This window comes from Trichosurus vulpecula, chromosome 7 (genome assembly GCF_011100635.1).
Source record: "Trichosurus vulpecula isolate mTriVul1 chromosome 7, mTriVul1.pri, whole genome shotgun sequence".
Lineage (NCBI taxonomy): Eukaryota > Metazoa > Chordata > Mammalia > Diprotodontia > Phalangeridae > Trichosurus > Trichosurus vulpecula.
In genome coordinates, this window is record NC_050579.1 from 136,946,853 (window position 1) to 136,963,832 (window position 16,980).

At 36.3% G+C, this 16,980-nt stretch overlaps 1 protein-coding gene across 2 annotated transcripts in view; it reads right to left on the reverse strand.

The window, feature by feature from the left end:
* Nucleotides 1–16,980, reverse strand: part of NCOA7 (nuclear receptor coactivator 7) — a 187,613-nt gene that overhangs the window by 77,389 nt on the left and 93,244 nt on the right. For both annotated transcript variants that reach the window (XM_036767325.1, XM_036767324.1), the window contains exon 3: nucleotides 15,558–15,799. In XM_036767325.1, coding sequence (XP_036623220.1) covers nucleotides 15,558–15,799 — 242 coding nt within the window. The remainder of the gene's footprint in view (nucleotides 1–15,557; nucleotides 15,800–16,980) is intronic.

Consider the following 16,980-nt stretch of genomic DNA (forward strand, 5'->3'; position numbering starts at 1 on the left):
CCCTGAAAAAGATATAAAACCAGGGGTTGGCTTTCTCTTTTTCGGAGCTCTGACCCACAGCAGTGCTGGTGCGAGTGACTGTGGGCCAGCCCTTGTTATGAGCTCCCGGGCTGAACCTAGATGTTGGTAACTATGAATTCTTTGGTCTGTCAGTTGATGTTTGCAATTTGTTTGTATTTGCTCCGAAGTTCAGGGTGCTGGCTTTTTCCCCTGAACTAAGTGAATGTTATTTGTATGCCGGATTAAAGTAAACTTGTCAACCCCTTAACATTGCTTTCCTTAGTAAAGCAGAACAAAAGAACCTGGGCTTTTGCAGCGTGCTGGTAGCATGCTTGTTGTTGGGCTTGTGTTGGTCTTTCACCCCCACAATAGCTGCTAGCCAGACTGTTGAAACAGTATTGCAAAACATCAATGCCCCAAGAAGCAAGGAGAAACTTTTGAGAGTGACTTTTGGAAACTCAACTCAATAGTAGCTAAAACTTGGACTCATTAGGCAGTGATGGTACATCTGGACATAAATTTGATGGGGCCAACCCTATGTGAGAAATGAACTTAGGGCTAAACCTGCTCTATCATCCACCGGGTAGGGTAAAGAAGAGCATGCCCCAAGGTGTTGGTAGAAATGTATGTTTGTTCTTTCTATATCTTTAAAGTAAATATCTCTTTGTAAAAGCTCATGATATTAAGTGGTTAACTGGAACTGGAGGCTAGGCATAGGACCCTAATAATGGTGGTGGCAGCAAAGTAGGTAACACAGTCTATGCAGGTAGAAAAATTGCCTCAAAACTTTCAGGTTTTTGGGTAACACTGAGTGGGCAGATGAAACTTCCCTGGTTTTGAGAGGGCTAGAGTATCCATGTTACATATCTGTTTTATTTATCTGTGTACCTGTTATTTTTCCAATAAAATAGAAGCTACTTGAAGGCAGGAATGTGTGTTATCTTTATGTCTTCTGTACCTAACATATAATAGGCATTTAATAAATGTTTTTTGAATAAATAAATGGTTTACATAATAATTTGGTAACACTACAAGTTACATTTCTCATTGTAAATTAACAAACTGATGTTCCATTTACTTACCTAATGAATTGAATGGGCTTTCCAAAGCCTGATCAGCTCTGGTTGGACAGATCAATTTGAGCCCCTAAACTCCAGAACTGTCTAGAATGTGGTCTTTAGGTCATTGTGGCGGAGTAGCCAGCCAGTCTCTCTTTAATAACATCTTTTAGTAGCAAAATCTTCTGAACCAGAGGGAAAGGTGGCACTGAAAGACTAGCAGTCAGAACTGTGTGCACCATTCCAAATCAGTAGTATTCTAAAATTCTCTTTCCTTTCTGATATAATTATTTAAACATATATGACTCTTATCCATCCCAACCTGTTAGGAAAGGAAGTGCACATGAATAATGTAATAACTAAGGTGGAATGTATCCTTTCCAGTAAACAGCTTTTAGTACATAATTCTGACTAACCAAATTAAATAATGTAATTATGATGGCTGGCTCCCTATTGCCTCTAGGGTAAAAAAAAAAACAAAAAACTCAAAACAAAACAAAAAACAACCAAAAACTTCTTAGTCTGGTATTTAAGTCCTCCCACAATCTGGCTCCAAACCACCTTTCCTGCCTTATTTCATATCGCTTCCTTTCATTTACTAAACCACAAAGCCAAACTATACTACTTCCCCGAACTCGATATGCCATTTCCTGCCTCCATGTGGACAGTCCCTCATGCCTTGAATTTACTCAGTCTTCATTACTGTTACTAAGAATCTTCTTTTTTCAAATCTGAACTCAAGCCCTACGTCCTGTATAAAGAGCCCTGCCTGATCCCCACCAACAGAAAATCACTGCCTCCTCAAATTTTCCTAGAACAAGTCCTCTGGATTCTAGATTTGCTCTGCACACCTTTTATTCTACTTAAATGTGTATATATTATCTCCTCATAAGAATGTGTGAGTTCTGTGAGGGCAGGATTTCTAAATATTTGTAACCCCAGCATTATACCTTACACATTTTAGGTACATAATAAATGTTTACTAGTTGCACTTAATGGAAAGCAAATTGAAAAGGTTATAGGAGAAGTGCCGTATACTTGTAAAAATCAAACGCAATCCAATAGTGAAAATATATATGTAATGGATATTTTATTTTATACTATCTATCTTATGTACATTAAGAACATAAAAAGCAAGAATGAAAAGTGAAAATCTGAAACAAATGAAGTCTATGAAAAAACTGGTCCAAATAACAGGGTTATAGATTTAAAGCTGAAAAGGACCTTAGATGAAACTAGATCTATCTGATTAGCTCTGCCTCAGTAAAATACTTCCTTCCTTTTCTTCCCCACTACCCAAACTAATTTAGAGTCATGACCATTTCTAGTGTTAGTGTACCTCTAGTGACCTTTCACGATACTGAGTAGTAGGATCTTCACTGCTATATTCTTTCAGACATCAAGAGAAGATGGAAAATTATTAAGCAGGAAGAACTGAGTTTCACATAAAAAATAGTGATATCAAAAATAACTACCATTTATATAGAACTTCAAAGTTTGCAAAGCACTATACATACATACGTGTCTTATTTGGTCCTCACAACAACCATGTAAGATATGTACTATTATTCTCCCCATTTAGCCGAAGAAGAAACCGAGGATGAGAGAGATTAAGTGCTGTGCCCAAGGTCACAAAGCTAGTAGGTGTCTGAAGTAGCATTTGAACTTGGGCCTCTCTGACTCCAACTCCAACATTCTATCTAGTAAGTCACCTAGCTACCTCTATGTTGTATCCCCTAGCAAACAACAGAGACTATCTTATCTAATCTTTATATCTCCACAGCATAGTGGTCTAAACATAGATGTTGCTCACAAATGCTTTTTTTTTTAAGTTGCTGAAATTGAAAAATAGGCTCTTCTTTGATAACTTGGGAATGATGCTAAAGCAGTTGAATAACTATGCTACAGCAGAGAATGATTTTCATATATGGTTTGACTCCACTTAATAATCAAACAGAAAACAGGGTTTTAAGTGGTTTAAACAAATAAATCAAATGATTTTCAATGAATTTTTTCTAAACATTACTAAAATTACATTAAAAAATTATTTGCAGGGCAGCTAGGTGGCACAGTAAATAGAGCACCAGTCCTGGAGTCAGGAGGACCTGAGCTTATATACGTCCTGAGACACTTGACACTTACTAGCTGTGTGACCTTGGGCAAGTCACTTAACCCCAACTGCCTTGCCTTTCCCCTTCCAAAAAAATTATTTGCAACAAGGAGGGCCTAGAGAAATATTCATTATAGGTTTATTGTTTCCAGGAGTTAGTTGCCTGAAAACAACATTCAGCTAAGCCTTCAAATGATATAGGTGCAGAATAAAGTACATAAAGTAACCAGTGCTCCAGAAAAGAAACTATGGAAAACAATGCTTATTGCACCACCTACTGGTCCAAAATGACATTTCCTATCTTTTTACTGTAGAAACAGTGAAGATGACAGATTCTAACCTCATTTAAAAAAAAAAAAGAATAGAATGCTTATATGAGGCTCTGTGTACCAGAGCAATTATACCAAGATGTAATTTTTGTCAGCTTTTGAGGTTTGGTCTGTCTTCAGTCAGTTGTGAAAGGACTGTTAAGCTCAGACTCTAATGGTACACCTAGTGAGATTAACTAGCCGGAAGGGTTTACCGTAAGAATTGCTAAGGAAATGTCCCATAATTTTAAACATGTCATGACTGTAATCATCCTTCAGAAATTAGGTGAAAAATATTTGGGGCAACTATTTTAGCATCTCATTGCCAAGGCTTTGCTGAGATAATTCTGGCTATGACTTACTATAGGATTGTCAACTGTGAACTACCTTAATCTCAGTGCACTTCTACACTATGATATGTTCCAATAGATATGGCCTCAGCTACGCAGCAGATACATAAGAAATTCAAAAAATATTAGCAGGACTCTAAACCCCTCTGCATAGGATTGAAGGCTTCCCTACCTTTTCAGGCTCATCCCTCAGTACTCCACTCCATGTGTACTACAGTTCAGCCAAAGTGGACTTCTTGCTGTCTCTCCTACACATACACTGTCTTTCTATTTGCTCACAACATTTCCTATGCCTGGGAAGCCCTCCCTCCATCTCTGAGGTGAAATGTTACCTCTTCCAAGAAGTCCTTCTTGATCCCCTTAGTTGAAAATGTTTTATCCTTCCTCAGACTTTACATACTCTTTCCCCCCTTCTTTTTAACCTCTTCTGGTTTTATTATTCTGTTGTGCACTATAGTTATTGTATAGTGTTATTAGAGTTCTTGTAAACATATTGTATATTTGTATATGTGCTACCTCCCCTTCCCCCACTAAATTATAAACTTTTGTCAGCAGGGACCATGTCTTAATTATCTTTGTGTAATCTCACCTAGCATAGTTTTATTCACAGGAAAAATACTTAATAATACCAATTATTGAAAAAAATGAATCACAGGGACCATATATTCATCAGTGTTACAGAAGCATGCTTCCATAATGAGAGCTCCACTAAAGCAGATTCTGAGAAAATGTTGATCTAGAAAAGCAGATGAGAACCCATAGTCAGCTCTATCAGAAATGAAACAAGTTGAACCTAGAGTAAGAAAGACCTGAATTCAAATTCTACCTCAGACACCTAATAACTGTATACCTCTGAGCAAGGTCTTTAAATTCTCTCATAGGATTAAACTTAATGTGATATATAAATGTTAGTTGTTATTACCACTATTTGAGAGTAGATATTACAATATACTTCTGGTCCTTCGAACACTTTCCCTTTAGGAGTCTACAAAGATCATAAAGTATCCCTGAAACAGTAGCACAAGTATAACTATTTGAGACAAACTCTACCCAAAAAACATTTCTTCAAGGTAGTATAGTGGATGAAACAATACCTCAATGAGACAGGGATAAATACAAAGCCAAATCACATAAATCATCAGCATTTCTATATATCACCAACAAAGCTCTGCAAAAAGAGATAGTAAGGGATGTTTCATTTAAAATGATTGTAAACAATATAAAATACCTGGGAGTATATCTGCCAAGGTAAATACATGTCTCCAGGACATTCTTAAGTGCTGGTTCTCTCTTTCCCTTGGATACTGAACAGAAGAGAGAGCTAGAGTAGCTGCCAAGTCCTGATCACAAGAGTTGTGGTGACATTGATGGAGGGATGGCAAAGTTTTGGTGACTTGAGCCATCATCTCATTTCCTGCTGAGCACCTTTTTAGGCATAGGAATGCTTTTTGTGCCAGCTGCACATAAGGAAAAGTGAGACCTTTTATTCAAATAAAGTTAGATTTAAATAATTAGAGAAATATCCATTGTTCATAGGTGGGCTGTGCCAATATAAAAATGACAATTCTACCTAGTCTACTCAATTCAGTGCCATCCTAATCAAATTACCAAAAAGTTATCTTATTGAGCTAGAAAAAATAATAACAAAATTCATTTGGAACAAAAGGTCAAGAGTATCAAAGGAATTAATGAAAAAATGTAAAGGAAGGAGTTCTAGTAGTACAAGATTTTAAACTGTATTCTAAGGCAGTAGTTATCAAAACTATCTGGTACTAGCAAATAAATAGACAGACGGATCAGTGAAACAGAATAGATATACAATACATACCTGTAAATGATTATAGTAACCTCATCTTTGATATACATAAAGATTTAAGCTTTTGGGGTAAGAATTCACTATTTGGTAAAAACTGCTGGAAACACTGGAAAGAAATCTGGCAGAAACTAGGCATAGATAGACCAATATTTTATACCATTTACCAAGATAAGGTCAAAATGGATACATGACCTAGAAATAAAGGGAGATATAAGTAAATTAGAAGAACATGGAACATATACCTATTGGATTTGTGAACAAGGGAAGAATTCATGAATAAATAAGAGGTAATGACCATTGTGAGATGTAAAATGAGTAATTTCGATTACATTAAATTAAAAAGTTTCTGTACAAATCAAACCAATTATGCCAAGATTAAAAGGAAAGCAGAAAACTTGGGGAAAAGCTTTATAGATAGTTTCTCAGATAAAGGTCTCACATCTCAAATATACAGAAAACTATCAAACTTATAAGAATATAAGTCATTCCGTAATTGATTAATGGTCAAAGGATATAAATGGGCAGTTTTCTGATGAAGAAATCAAAGTTATATATAATTATATGAAAAAATGCTCTAAATCATTATTGAATAGAGAAATGAAAATTAAAACGACTTTGAGATACCATCTCATACCTATCAGATTGATTAAATTGATAGGTGAAAGTGATAAAAGTTGGAGGGGATATTGAAAAATTGGGACACTAACATACTGTCAGTAAACTGTGAAATTATCTAACTATTTTGGAGAACAATCTGGAATTATGCTCAAGGACTTATAAAACTGTGTGTACCATTTGACCTAGCAATACTAGCATTAGGTGTATTTCCCAAGGTGATCAGGGGAAAAGGAAAAGAACCTATATGTTCTAAAATATTTATAGCAGCTCTTTTTTTGTGGTGGCAAAGAACTGGAAATTGAGGGAATGGCTCAATAAGTCATGGTATGTGATTGTGATGGAATATTACTAGATTGTAAGGAATGATAAAAGCAAGTTGATTTTAGAAAAACATGGAAAATATTGCATGAAATAATGCAGATTGAAATGAGTAGAGCTAAGAAAATGTTGTATACAGTAATAGCAATACTGTTTGAAGAGTAACTATGAGTGACTCAGCTATTCTGAGCAAGATGACCTATGAAGAAAGGACCTGTGAAGGTCCTAAGAAAGACCTATGAAGAAAGATGTTATCTACCTCCAGGAACTGACATATGGAAGTATGTATTGCATAGTTTCATATAAATGTATGTGTGGGTGTGTGTGTGGTGGGGGAATGTTGGCTTTCTCTAGTGAAGGGCTGGGATAGAGGGAGATAGATCAGAATTCAAAATGTAAAAAAATAAATTAATTAAAATAAAAAAAGATAATTGAAATTAGACCAACTTGCTTCAGGAAACCTATCACAACCAAAGATTTTTATCAGCAACATAAGCATAAAAAATGTCATTCAATTCTACTGACATCTATTGATGAGTGTATAGGACAGATGGCTTAGTGTGGGATATCAAGCTCCAGACCAAACAAACTCCTTGTCATGAAACTCCTTGGAGGCTATGAAGTTTTTACTCTCTATTTGTGTATCAGCTTTTGGAGCCATACTTAACATAGTTAGAAGGTGGAGTCCTCGATAGGCCCTGGAATACAAATAATCTATCAGAATTAAAGTAAGACTTTTGGCAACATATCACTGTTGGGTAGGGGGCCATCTCCAGTCATCCTGATCTATATCTGGCCACTGGACTCAGATGGCTCTGGAGGAGAAAGTGAGGCTGGTGACTTTACACACCCCTCCCTCATTTAAATCCAATTCACTTGCAAGTCATGGCATCACCTTCCTGAGGTCATGGTCCCCTTCAAGACCAAAGGACAAACTACTACTGCTGCTACTGCTGCTACTACTACTACTACTACTACTACTACTATTGTTGGGTCAGATTAGGGAATTAGTGCCCTAGGCTGGAAACCTGGGAGTCATATTTGATTCTTCTCTTTACCTCCTTTATATCCAGTCTCCAAGTTCTATAGATTCTAACTCAGCAACATTGCTTATATCTGTCTTCCACTCTCTATTCACAGTGCCACCACTCTAGTTCACACCCTTCCAGTTTCTTCTCTCTCCAATCTGTCCTTCACAGTATTGTCAAAGTAACCTTCATAACTCACAAGTCAAACCACATCTCTCCTCTGCTAAAAAGCCTTCATCAACTTCCTACTGCTCCCTGAATAAAATACAGACTCATTTACTTGGCATTCTAAGGCCTCCACAATCTGACATCAACCTACTTTTCCATCCTTCTATCACTATTTGATTTGTACATTTTGTGCTCCAGTCAGACTGGATTACTCACCATTCTTAAATCTCATCAAGCTCTCTGTGCATTTGTACCCATAATCCCTTGGGCCTGCTATTATCTACTTTAGACCAGGCCTGGCTTAGGTGTCCTCTCCATCATGTCCCCACCCACACAACTTATTCAGAAGTGATCCCTCCCCCTCTTTCAGTTGCTAAGGCCACTTAGTTTCACCTCACCTATCTCTTGATCACTGGAACTTGTATTAGGATTATTTGTGTTAAGGATCTCATCCTATCTGTAACATAAGCACCCCAAGATCAAAGACTGGTTTTTTAAAATAAATCTTTGCCTCCTCAAAGCTTACCATGGCACTTTTTGCAGTTAGTTCTTAATAAGTATTTGTTTGAGTTTACTTAAATTTAAATTTATTTAACCACATGATAACAGAATTACCAAGCAACTGTTGCACTATGAGCTAGAATGGGGTAACAAGCAATAAAGATGGGGGAAAATGCTAGAAGTGACACAATAAAACTTACTTCAAACAATTTGATATGTGTATGGAATGTGGGTGAACAGGCTCATGTAGTGTGTAGCAATCAGAAACTAGGTGGCTTGCTTTGCATAAGGCTTCACATGACCCCTAAGGCAAGAATAAGTTACAAACAGTAGCAACTCAGCAACAGGTGGCTACAGCAGAAAGAAAAGATAATCTTTGTATACATTTACCATGAATAGGGCTATGGGTCAAAGGTAGTACTAGAACTTCAGAGGGACTAGAAAATCTAAATTCACTCTAAATGGCATCAAATATACAGGTTCATTTAGAGCAGTTCTTAATCTTTTTTTTTTAATGTCATGGATCCCTTTGGCCATCCAAGGAAGCCTATGGACCCCTTCTCAGAACAATATTTTTAAGTGAAGGAAATGCTAAATTCCAGTTAGAGGTTAGGGAAAATAAAGATGAAAATATATACATTTTTCCCATTAAAGTTCCATAGACCTCAGATTAAGAATCCCTGATCTAGAGTTGTGCATCTAGATTTGGTCAAATCCAACAACACACAAAAGAACATTTTAGCCTCAGTTAATTTAGTAAATCAGTTTTTAGAAGGCACCAAAGAATCTCTAAGAATTACATGTTTTAAGAATGCTAATTTTGGAAAAACTTCTTGAGTTGCATAAATAAAAGGAAAGCAACTATGAAAACATGTAGGTTTGGCTAAAAACAGATTTGCTTTGCAAAAGCAAGGCAGTTTACAATGTTTTCGATTATTTGTCACAGCAAAATGGGGTGGGGAACCTGGGGCCTCGAAGCCACATGTGGCCTTCTAGGTCCTCAGGTGTGACCTGAATTCAAATTCAGTCAAAAGGCTGCACTTGAGGACCTAGAGGGCCACATGTGGCCTTGAGGCCCCAGGTTCCCCACCCTTGGTCCAAATAAATCTCTATCATTAGCTTAAGACAATGTTAATGTGAATCTCTCAAAGTAGCACAAATCCAGTCAGGCAAATGTCCACAATCTACTTTAACTTATTGTTTTGCTATGGACAAAAATGGGGCTTGCCAAAAATGAACACCTTATCTAGAATTTCCATATTTGCCTGCAACATGTACAACATCTAAGTACCTGTGTGCTTTGGCAGGGATACTAGGGCAGAAAATTATACTCTTGAATCTGTTGGGTATACTAACTAAATTCCTTTCTGGTAAGGAAATATAATACTGACAAACTAAACTGTTGACTACAGGGAGAAAGTCTCCATTGCATTAAGAAGCTGTCTTATTGTAAGTGAGATAATTTATGGAGCAGAAGATGTTATCCTAGCAGAAATTATTACACATTTATAAACCTCTTAAGTGATAGAGCATTTGAGGTGAGCTGAGAAAAGAATAAGTAAACAGTGAAAAAAGGAATACAAATGTACAAACCCCTCAAAATGTTTAAAGTGAAAAAGTATAATTCAGTCATACTTCCCTTCACTTTCCTAATAACAATCAAAGAAAATTTATGATCTTGTAGAATGTAAAAGGAAGACTATTAAGAACATGGAGGTCTGTTCTGGTAGGCTAACATTTATGACTTTTCTAGACTGTAAAATGGCTTGTGATAAAATACTCACTAAGCCAAGTAATAAATGATGCATTAAGAATCAAACTAGTCCACAAAGAAAAAGAGTATGCTTTTGTTATTAGCAATTTTTTGTAGGCTCATAAAAGTTCAACTGAAAAATATAATCTATTACTAAAAGTCTGAGGATATATTTCTATTCAAGTATTCTATTACCTGTGACATCTTAAAATAATATTTTTATCTTTTTAAAAAGAGGGATTCGTGCATTAGATAAGTTCATTAGATAAGCCGATAAGCTGCTACCACGTTAGATATCATTACTGAAATCACAGCAAACTCTTAGGTATAGGATGATTCCTCAGTTTTGCTGGGTGGAGCAATTCCAAGGGTCACCTGTATGCTTGTGCTCAAAGCACATTAGGGTTTTCTAAGCAAAGAAGGGCAACCTTTGATGTCTAAAACTCATGGAAGAAAGATTGTTTAGGAGGGGGAAAATTTAACGGTGTTAGATGCTGCAGAGAAATCAAGGATGGAGATTCAGAAAAGGCTGATGGATTTAGCAGTTAAGAGACAGTTGATAACCATGGAGAGAACATTTTCAGTTTAGTGGTGGGATTAGAAGCTAGATTACAAGGAGCTAAGAAGTGAATGGGGAATGAGAAAATGGGGGCAGCAGGTGTTAGTAAGAGATTGGCAAGAGAAAGTAATTGTAGCAATGTGAACTATCACCACCAGAACCAGCCTTAGGAATCCTAACCTGATCGGGCTACGATGCAATTTAGGGAGACAGATGGCAAAAAAATAGATACCTCTGGTCATAGATCAAAGAGATCAAAGCATATTAGCAGAATGGATTAGTACGGGAGGCAATTTGGTCATCCAATAGGTCAACAGGCATTTATTAGGCACCTACTATGTACCAGGCATTGTGGTGTTAGGGATTTAAAGAAAGGCAAAAATAGTAGTTGCCCTTAAGAAGCTAAAATTCTAATGAGGAGGATAGTGTGCAAACAACTATGTACAAATAAGATAAACATATAGGGCAAATTGTAGGTAGTCTCAAAGGGAAAGTACTAGTATTAAGGGGGACCTAAAAAGGCTTCTTGAAGAAAGTAGAGTTTTAACTGAGACCTAAAGAAAGCTAGAGCAACCAGGAGGCAGAGGGGAGGAAGAAGAGAGTTCTGGGTGCGTGGCATAGTCAGTGAAACTGCATGGAGTTGGGAGACTGGAGTATTGTGTATGAGAAACTGCAAAGAGGCTAATATCAATGGATCACAGTATGTGGAAGGGAGTAAGGTGAAGGAAGACAGGAAAGCTAGGAAGGGGCCGGGGTATGAAGGACTTTACAAATATACCCAAGGTCACACAGCTAGCAAATGTCTGAGGCTGCATTAAAACTCAGATTTTCCTGTCTCAGGCTCAATGCTGTAACAACTGCGCCACTTAGCTGCCTGTTAAGTAAGTCTATGATGAGAGAGCATCTACTTGCCCTTGATGAATTCAAGTGTGCCTTACACAGATGAACTATTTCCTCAGGTACTTAAAGAATTGATGGATGTTGCTGAGTAATTATCATAGTTGAAATATCATGGAGAATATAGGTGAGGTACATAGTAGAAAAAGTGCAAACACTACCTCAATTTTCAAAAAAAAAAAGCCTGTAAAGTACAGGCCAGTGCACTTAATTTTAATTCCTTGGAAAGGTATGGTCACACAACAGTTTGTCTGCGAAAGATCTCAGGGTTTTAGTGAACTGTAAGTTCACTGTGAATCAGCAGTATGAGTTGGCAGCCAAAACAGCAAATGGGCTACAATCAAAAGGCAAAGCTTCCTGGAATACAGACATAATCACTGTTCTGGACTCAGCTGAAGTTAGACCACACCTGGAGTAGCATGTTTGGTTCAGAGTGCCATGGTTTAAGGACTTTAACAAGCTGGAGATTGTCCAGAGGATGGTGAAGGGCTTTGAGTCCAAGTCATGTAAAGAAACGCTGAAGGAATCTGGAATGTTTAGTTTGGTGAAGAGAAGATTCAGAAGGGATCTGCAAGCTACCTTCAAACATTTGAAAGGTTGTAATAGGAAGAGGGATTAGATTTGCTCTGCTTGGTCCTAGAGGGCAGAACCAGGAACAATGGATGGAAGCAGGAAGGAGAAAAACTTAGATTTGCTGTCAGAAACAACTTCCTAGCAATTAAAAAGTGAAATGGGACACCTTGGTGATGGTTCCTCCACCTTGAAGGTCTTCAGGCATAGTCTAGATGGCTACTTGTAGGGTATGTTATAGCAGGGATTCTTTTCCTTTATGGGTTGGACTAGATGGCTTCTTCTAACTCTCAAATTCTGTACGATTCTGTGACCTGAGGTCATTATGATTTTAAAACAATGGATTTAAAAGGAGTGGGGCGGTGGGATGGTTGAAGCACAGGAAATTGTGATCAAAGGGTTATTTTAGAGTTTGAGCTTTTGGACAAAGAAGAGTTTTAGGGGATTGGTTAGATTAGGTCAAAATTGTGACCAACTGTTTGGGTGACTGAGATAAAATGGGGACCTGTGGAAGTTTGATGGAGGAGTCTGATGAACTGAAAGGTGAGAATTCAAGGGTTTAGGGTCTTACACTAAGGTCAGTGAAGGTAGAGGGAAAGAAATCAGAAGGTAGATAACAACAACAAGGATTTGGAAAAGGTGGTAAAATTGGAGGATGAGAACTTTAAGGGAATCTCTTTGAGGCTGAGTAATTGTGGCAAAGTAATAGTCTGAAAGTGGCTGTTTGTGGCAAGGAGTATTGACTCCCCTACTGGGCCCTGTATATGCACATCCCTCATTTCCATAATAGTTCTTCTTTACACACCACTTTAAAACGTACAAAATGCCTTCTTCACAGTAACCTCATGAGGCAAGTCCTCTATTCCCATGCTTCCAAGTTTTTGTTTCACAAATTCCTTTCCTTCACCTCTTCCCTAGCCTTATTCTTTCTAAGCTCACTTCCCCTCTCTTCTCCCCATCAACCACAATCTCAGTATCTCCTTGCTCTCCCAGTTCATCCCCTCTGCTCTAGCCTTACTTTTCTCTATTCAGAGTCTTGACCGTATAGTTAGCTATCTTCCTCACAACAGGAATACCCTCCTTTGCCTTCTGCCTCTTCTTCTGTCTTCCCCTATTGTATTCTTACCCATGATTCAAGATACAGATTAATTCAGTTCAATTCAACAAACATCTATATTTAAAACTATATATTAGGGTCTATGTTAGCTGCTCAGTACACAAAGAACAAAGTTATCTCTTCCGCAAATTCTTTCCTGATCCCTCCAAGGCAGAAATTGTATTTCAGCTCAATTCAATTCAATAAACATTTATTAAATACCAACTGTCTTTCCTCCTCAGAATCACCAAGTACATATTAAAAATCTACAATATATAGGGTGTTCCTAAAGTCTGGACACATAGGCAAAAATGCATATTTTCAAGAAATGAAATGAATGAAATTTTCAACAACATTTTATTTAACTGGAATATTAACAAATAACATCTTCAATATGATTTCCATCATTTGTGATGCAAAGGTTGATGCGCTTTGCAAGATTTACGTGAACTCGATGCAGTAACTCCATATTGCTGTCAATTTTACCACATTCACTCTTTATGCATTCAATCAAGTTTGTTGTATGTGTGATTTTTATTTTCATCTTCATTCACCTTCTCCTTTAGCATACCCAAGAAAAAGAAGTTGCTGAACAACACAGAGTCTTTGGTGAAATGGTCAATGAGAAGTTAATGAGATTTCCTATGCGTCCAGACTTTAGGGACACCCTATACATGGTATTTTGCTAAGTAAGCACTAGGGACACAAGGAAAGGGAAAAACAGTCTCTACTCTCAAGGAGCTCACAGCATATTTATGTTCCATTGTATATATTTGAATATATATATATGTGTGTGTGTGTGTGTGTGTGTGTGTGTGTGTGTGTGTGTGTGTGCGCGCGCATGTGAGTGTGTGTGTGTTATCTCTCATACAACATTTTAAACTTCTTGAAGGAGCAAGGGAAAAGTTTTAACTTCTTTCTGCATCCCTCAGTACTTAATACTATGCTTTATAAAAGACTCTTAATAAATGTTAGTTGGATGGATGAATGGATTCAGTTATATTTATAGAAGCTATACAATACCAGGACATGTTATCAAGGGAAGCTTTAAAAATTTTTATTAGAGACTTGAGAGTTAAACAGAAGACTATCTTTCCAGGATAGCTTACACCAGGGATTCTTAACCTATGGTTCAAGAATTTTTTTTTAAAATAAATATTTTAATAACTGTATTTCAATATAATCTGTTCTTTTGTAATCCTGTGTATTTTATTTTATGCATTTAAAAATATTATTCTGAGAATTCTGAGAAAGGGTCTATAGATTTCAACAGAAACCTGCCAAAGGGATCCATGACACATTAAAAAAGATTAAGCACCTCTGGTTTAGACATAGTTTTGTCTGGAAGCCAGAGATAATCATCTTAGATATGCTCTCAAAGATCTATCCAGCTCAGTGGTACTAAATAGTTCAACTTAATTACATTTAATTTCTTAAGATGAACATAATTTTGTTGGCTAATTTTATTTAAATGAACATAATTTTTAAAAATTTTTAATTTTTAAAATGAACATAATTTATTAAAATGAACATAATTTTTTTTATTGTTGGCTAATTTTATTCTATAAAGTCTCTTAATATCTCTGCTTCAGTTTTCTCATTTCTGAAATGGGTATGTTTCCTGAGCCACAAACTAGAAACAAGTAATCCAAAAATAGTAAAATGAAAATTCTTATGAAGTATAGCATTTCCTGTACTATTTCTCTATTTCTTCAAGCTATTTCTAATTCTTGACTTTGTCTCAGATACAACTATGAAGGGTCACAAATCTTCTATGATGTATGTTGTTAATTGTGTATCAAGGGACTGCAAGAAAAAGCCAGTGAAGAGCCTGGAAGATAAAGAACTAAACGGGCCTGAGCTTTCAACTTCCATCTAAAACAGCTAAGATCTCATCCTATCTTTGTAGGTTTTTATCTGTAATTATAACAGATTCTTATAGTTTTAGTCTTTTTTATTAATAACTCTTATAAGCTCCCAAACAGCTGAGTCAGACAAACCATGCAACTTAGGCCTATTTACCCCTAAGCCACAGAGTCATGAGTAAGCAAGACTTAGATAAGGTACACTGGCATCCTTTATAGTGAATTTTCTGGCCTCCAGAGTGGAACAGAGGTTGAACAAAGGAAAATAATTCATCTCTGGGCCACCTAGTTGGAGTAGGAAAGTGGAGTTTGGGAGAAGTTACTAAATTCCCAAATTCCAAAGGTAGGGACTCCTCCCTTACCTATACAGTTAACCTTACCAGACATGGTCACATATTGATTACATTAGGATAAACATATCTCTCACAGGAGATATAAATGCAACTAATTTGATCTTCACAGCAAGATATTTACTATTATAAACAATTAAGTAACATAGAAATGAATACATTTTCAAAAGCTTGCTCTAAAAATGAACTTACCTATGTTATAGTATCTCTTTAGCTCTGTACGTCTGATCTCTTTTAACTGATTATTTTTTCTCTTTTTTTTCTCTTCATCAGTTAAATAGTCTACCTCTTCCACAGGAATGCTGCAATTATCTTGTTCTGAAATAACTGCTTTAGCATCTTCTTTTCCAGCCTGAGTCTTAGTAGTTGTGGTGCTACGAGGATTGGCTGATGCTGTCTCAGCATTTTGTTTGGCTTGCTTTTTCTTTTTCAACCTAGAAGGGAGTGAAAAACATCATTAGAAAGGCACTACTTTGGCAACTTATTCTTTTTTTTTTTTAATCTTCATGGGCATCTGGAAATTGATTAACTAATATACTGAAGTCCTTTTCACATATTGTTTTCAGTTATATGTTCCTGCTAATTACATTTACCTTTCCCATTTGCAGCTATTAAATGCTTGTGATGCTAAAATGCAGAGCTCTTTCTAGTTTATTTCTAAGAAATTCTGTAAAAAGGTATATTATTTAGACCTGAAGAAAGGTAAGGATTTTTCTGGAAGATAACATTTTTACTTAGAGATATATAAATCTTTTGCAATCTCACAGTATGGGTTTGCCAAAGTAATTTAGTAGTATGAAGTATGAAGTACAAGTATATGCTTATTTTTTTTAAAGTTTCCTAAATTGATGTTCAAGCTAACATCTGTGAGAACCTGGTCACTAACGATCACTTTACACGAATATGCTCTTAAATCTGCTGCTATTAATTGCCTATGATGGGGAAAGTTTACTATTACTGATATTAATTTACAAGAAGAACTATACTACTTAACTCATTTCCCCCAATTTATACTTTCAACCATTCCTAAGCCACAGAAATGTAAATAAATAGTTATATAATAATTCAATATATAGCATGTCTATCTACATTTTGCACTTGTATTTTTTTTAAATACTCCTTCACTTGTCTACAGTGTTTCACAAATAAGACTGGAAACTCCTTCAGAATACAGACTATGTCTATTTCTCTTAAAAATATTAAACTTCTTGAATGCAGTACTTTGAATTAAATTTTAAAATTTTATTGATATTTTTACTTTTCTATCATCTTTGTTTCTGAATATACTCTTCTAAGCATATCTTCTCCCAGCCATAAGCCATTCCTTATAAGAAAGACTAAAAGAGAAAAAAAGAGATGGTTCAGAAAAAATCAACACATCTACCAAATCTGACAGTATATACAATGTTCCATACTCATAGGATCACACCTCTGCAAATAAGAGAGGGAAGAGGGCATTTTCTTATCTCCTGTACAGGGCTGAGCTTGGTTATTGTAATTATATAGTATTTAGTTTCATTATTTTTTTGTTGCTCTTTCCATCTCCAGTGTTGTAGTCATTGTGTATTTCATCCTTGCATTTTCTGAGTTCTTCTGACTTTATATTAGTTCATGT